Raw genomic sequence first — 4,529 nt, 5'->3', positions numbered from 1 at the left:
GTTAAATAAAATTGATATAATAGTCATTGAGATTAATATTTATATATTAAAAGTGTAATTTTTTTTTTACGTTTGTATGTATTCACTTTATAATAATTTTTTAAGATTAATTTCAAAAATATTTAATAAATATTCTTAACATAATTTATAATTGAATGCACGTTTAATTTTTTGCACAGTTAATGCATAGAATTTAATATGTATTACTTATATAAATTATTATGAAATACTTAAATTATTAATTAAAAATTTTTTTAAAAAAATTAATAAATATAATAGATGGTTTTGTATGTTTAAGGGAAGATTTCTGTGATGCAACACATAAAAACTGTAGGTTTTTTTGGTTAAAAATAATACAACAATTAAAATTGTCCCCACAAGTATCTAAGAGGTCATTTATTAAATATTGCTAAAGCAAAAGCATGTGTAAATTAATTTTAGGCAACATTTCTTACTTATTGCATTAAAAAGTATTGTTAGAAACAATAAATGGATGGTGTAATTGGAGAGGAGTTGTTCGAGTTATTGGAGATTTTGAAGGATATTTCCCCTTTTTTGGATCGGATGGATAGTGTGGTTTGGTGGAGAGATGTGGATGGCTATTCGGTAAAGAATTGTTTTAAGAGGCTATATTCCTTGAAATTTCCTATTAACATCCCCAATAACAAGAAATTATTTGAACTCCAACGGTTGTGGAAGGCTTTAGTGCCTTGCAAAGTTAAGTTATTTGGGTGGAGATTTCTCTTAGGAGCGTTACCTACTAGACAAGAGCTAGGTAATCGGGGTATAACATTGTCGACGAGTGGTTTATTATGTCCTCTTTGTGGGATAGAAGTGGAAACGATGGAACACCTTTTCCTTGGGTGTCCAAAGGTGAAAATTATTTGGATGCGGGTTTTTCGTTGGCTTGAGGTTGATTTTGAAGCTCGCTTTTCCTTGATAACGAACGTGGACAATGTATCGGGGGAGGAGCTTTTGGATTTTATCTCCGGAGTTTTAGTAAGGGAATTTAATATGGGTTATTTTGCTTTTATTTGGCTTTTGGTTTGTTGGTGTGTTTGGATTAGTCGGAACAATTTAGTTTTTAACAATGTTGTTTGGAATGAGTTGGATATCTTCTCTTTTATTACATCGCTCGGATGGGATTGGTTTTCTATTCTTGCAAAAGGTAATGACGATCTTTCGAAGGACATTTGGTTATCAAAACCTTCTATGTACCTTGACTTGTAGTTAGTTGTTTAGGCTTTTTGTAGGTGTGTTTTTCTTTTCTATCCCGCCTTGTTTGGCTTGGGTTTATTTTTGATTCCTTTTGTATTGGGTTGCACCCCTTGTGCTTATAATACAAGTGATTATCAAAAAAAAATAAATAAATAAATGTTGTAGTGAGTCTATTGGTGCGGATTCTATGAATGAGGTAGGCTCCTTTGAAGTACTTAAAATAATTCTTCTGTTGTTATTGTTGGCTCAATTGTAAATGTTGTCATGGTCTTTTATATATTTTAGATTTAGCACCCCTAATCCTCATTTTCAATATACTTTTTGCTTACCCAAAGAAAAACATCTCTCTTTCATAACTTCTCTTAAAATATTTACACTATCTATTCTTATGAATCCATTTGTGTATTGGTAGTTTGGTACTAGTTTAGCACATCTTGTGCAAATTTATAAAATGCTTTTTGGCCCTCTTAAAAAAAATAATCTTATGAAACCAATTTTAATTTTATCCTAAGCAAAAATTAATAGTATAAAACTCAAAACTTGAGATTAATTTAATAAGTTTTTATAAAAAGAATTAGAACGCACAAGTAGCTTACTTCTTGAATAGACCCAAATACTTCACTACAACTAATTATTCAAACTCCATTTGTGATCTTGTACAAAGCAGAATCAACTATGCTCTGGAAATCCTTCAAAAACTCTACAAAGACATTGGCCTCTTCATTCTTATTGCCATCCAACAATTTTTGGCCCTTCACAATAGCAGTAGAGATCTTCAATCTGTCAACGGGGGAAATCGAAGAACTAACATTATTATCAGCAATTACTTTCCTCACATGGCAAAGATAATCATTCAAATCAATCATTGCTTTAACTTTCTGCTCAAGTTTCGTATCTTCAGCCTTAAAATTCTCAGCTTCTTTAATCATTCTCTCAATTTCTTTGCTAGAGAGTCTTCTGTCGCGGGCGAAAAATCGTTTTGTTCCTCTTTTTTGTGGGATGAGACACCTGATGCCTTCTTTGGGCTCGAGTGCTCATAAAAATGATTTTTCTTTTGTACCGACCAAACTTTTTATTATTTCCAAAAGAGGAAAAGGAAAAAAGCTGCAATAACCTAAAAGTGGGGGGAGAGATCTTGGGTAAGAGGGTTGGTTATACGAAGGGAAGGTATTAGCACCCAACGTATCTATAGTACTCTATAGGTTTCTTTATTTTGTTTTATTCCATTCTTGTTGTGGTGGAGGTTCTTGTGAAATAGGTGGGACCTAAGGTGTTTGTTTGATTATGCTCGCAAAGATCATCGCGATCCTCTGCATACATATCCCTTAGAGGGAATCAGAGCATCTGTAGCTCGGGGTCTACGGGTGCTAAGGTTTGAATGGTTTTTTTTGTTTTGTTTTGCTCGCCAAGGATCGACCTTGTGCCTACGTATTCTCAAAGGGATGTTGAGAAAGTCAGAGCAATCGTAGTTCCCACTTATGCTAGTGGAAGCAAAGGAAAATAGACAAATGTCGTCTAAATGCTAGATGTATCTAATCTATATCATCACATACATCTGTTTGATTTTTTGTTTGTTTAACCAGCCTTGTGGCAAAAACTTTCAATGAAGTCAGCCTTGTGACAAAAAGTTTTGATTAATCAGCCAGCCTCGTGGCAAAAGTTTCAATGAAGTCAGCCTTGTGACAAAAACTTTGATTAATCATCCAGTACGGTGGTAAAACAGTTTGATTGATTAGCCAGCCTTGTGGCAAAAGAAGATTGATTGATTAGCCAGACTTGTGGCAAAAAAGTTTGATTGATTGATTGTTTGTGATGATATATAAGAGATACTCCTAGCATAGAGATGAAAAATGTCTAATCTCCTAGGGTATTTGATTTGGATATTGGGGATGCTTATAAGAAGCCCGTGGGTCCTTGTACGAAGCCCAAGAGGAGGCTATCTGAGGGTCCTTGCATTGTAAGCCCAAGAGGAGGCTATGGGAGGGACAATCCAGGGTCCTTGCATTGTAAGCCCAAGAGGAGGCTATGGGAGGGACACTCGTTTGTACAAAGCCCAAGGGGAGGCATGGTATAGTTGGTTTGAGCTCTTAGAGCGATTTCACCGGGAAACCATACTCTATGTCCTAACCTAAACTAGTGGAGATTCTTTGCACGAAGCCCAATAGGAGGCTATGGGGAACCTAGTGTTGTACTAAGTTGAACAAGCACACATATAACACAATCACAAGTATGAACAAGTACAAGCAAATATGAACAAGTACATGAACAAATATGAACGAGTATGAACAAGCACATATATGACAAAGTGTGTGTATATAATGGAGTTTATGAAGGAAATATACCTGTAAGCATGATCCATTTGTATACACAGGGCTCGGGACTCACACTCGGGGAGAAATCCACTTGAGTTTATTCAAAGCTATGTAAACAGGTATTTACAAAAGGGCTTGGGACTTATACCTACATGGAGGCCCATGGTATATTTTTGGGAAGATTTAAAGAAAACCTTCGTTTTTGGTTTGTATTTCAAAGTTAAAAAACAACTGATCGAGATATGTACAAAAGGCGTACAATGAAATACCTAATTTCATGTACTGGAGTGGGTATGTACAAAAGGGCTTGGGGCTTATACCTACATGGAGGCCCATGGTATATTTTTGGGAAGATTTAAAGAAAACCTTCGTTTTTGGTTTGTATTTCAAAGTTAAAAAACAACTGATCGAGATATGTACAAAAGGCGTACAATGAAATACCTAATTTCATGTACTGGAGTGGGTATGTACAAAAGGGCTTGGGGCTTATACCTACATGGAGGCCCATGGTATATTTACAAAACATGGTTGATTGTTTTATTTACAGACGCGTCGCTTGTTGTTTTGAAAACAGTTTGAAAAGTATTGTTTTGAAAGAGTTTTCTGTACAAAGAAAAACTGTATAAAAGGAAAAAGGAGTGGGTCTTATACTCTCTAATATTCGAGAGGCCCCTGTTTTATTTTCATAAAACAGGGTGGATGGTTTTTTTAAAAAAAAGATGTGAGATTTATTGTTTTAAAAACTGTTTGGAAGTAATTTGGAAAAAGTTTTCTGTTTAAAAACTGTACAAAGAAAAAGAAAAGGGACTTATACTCTCTAATATTCGAGAGGCCCCACATCGTTTTGAAAATCAATTGATCAATTAAAAAAGATTTAATCAATAGTTTCAAAAAGAAATGGTTTATCGTTTTTGAAAAGAATCGCGATCGCTTATTTAAAATGATTTGAATTTTGAAAGAAGTTAATTTAATCAAGATAAACAAAAAGATTGTCTTCAA

General features: G+C 34.3%; 1 protein-coding gene across 1 annotated transcript; it reads left to right on the top strand.

Moving 5' to 3' along the window:
• Window positions 1-489: 489 nt before the first annotated feature.
• On the top strand, window positions 490-1,230 carry LOC131630037 (uncharacterized). The gene has a single exon (XM_058900830.1). It carries the CDS (start codon window positions 490-492, stop codon window positions 1,228-1,230), a length of 741 nt encoding a protein of 246 aa, XP_058756813.1.
• Window positions 1,231-4,529: the final 3,299 nt, after the last annotated feature.

This window comes from Vicia villosa, unplaced genomic scaffold (assembly GCF_029867415.1).
Source record: "Vicia villosa cultivar HV-30 ecotype Madison, WI unplaced genomic scaffold, Vvil1.0 ctg.000637F_1_1, whole genome shotgun sequence".
NCBI classification, from domain to species: Eukaryota; Viridiplantae; Streptophyta; class Magnoliopsida; order Fabales; family Fabaceae; genus Vicia; species Vicia villosa.
The sequence above is the reverse complement of the archived record's forward strand: the minus strand, read 5'-3'. Positions and strand labels throughout refer to the sequence as shown.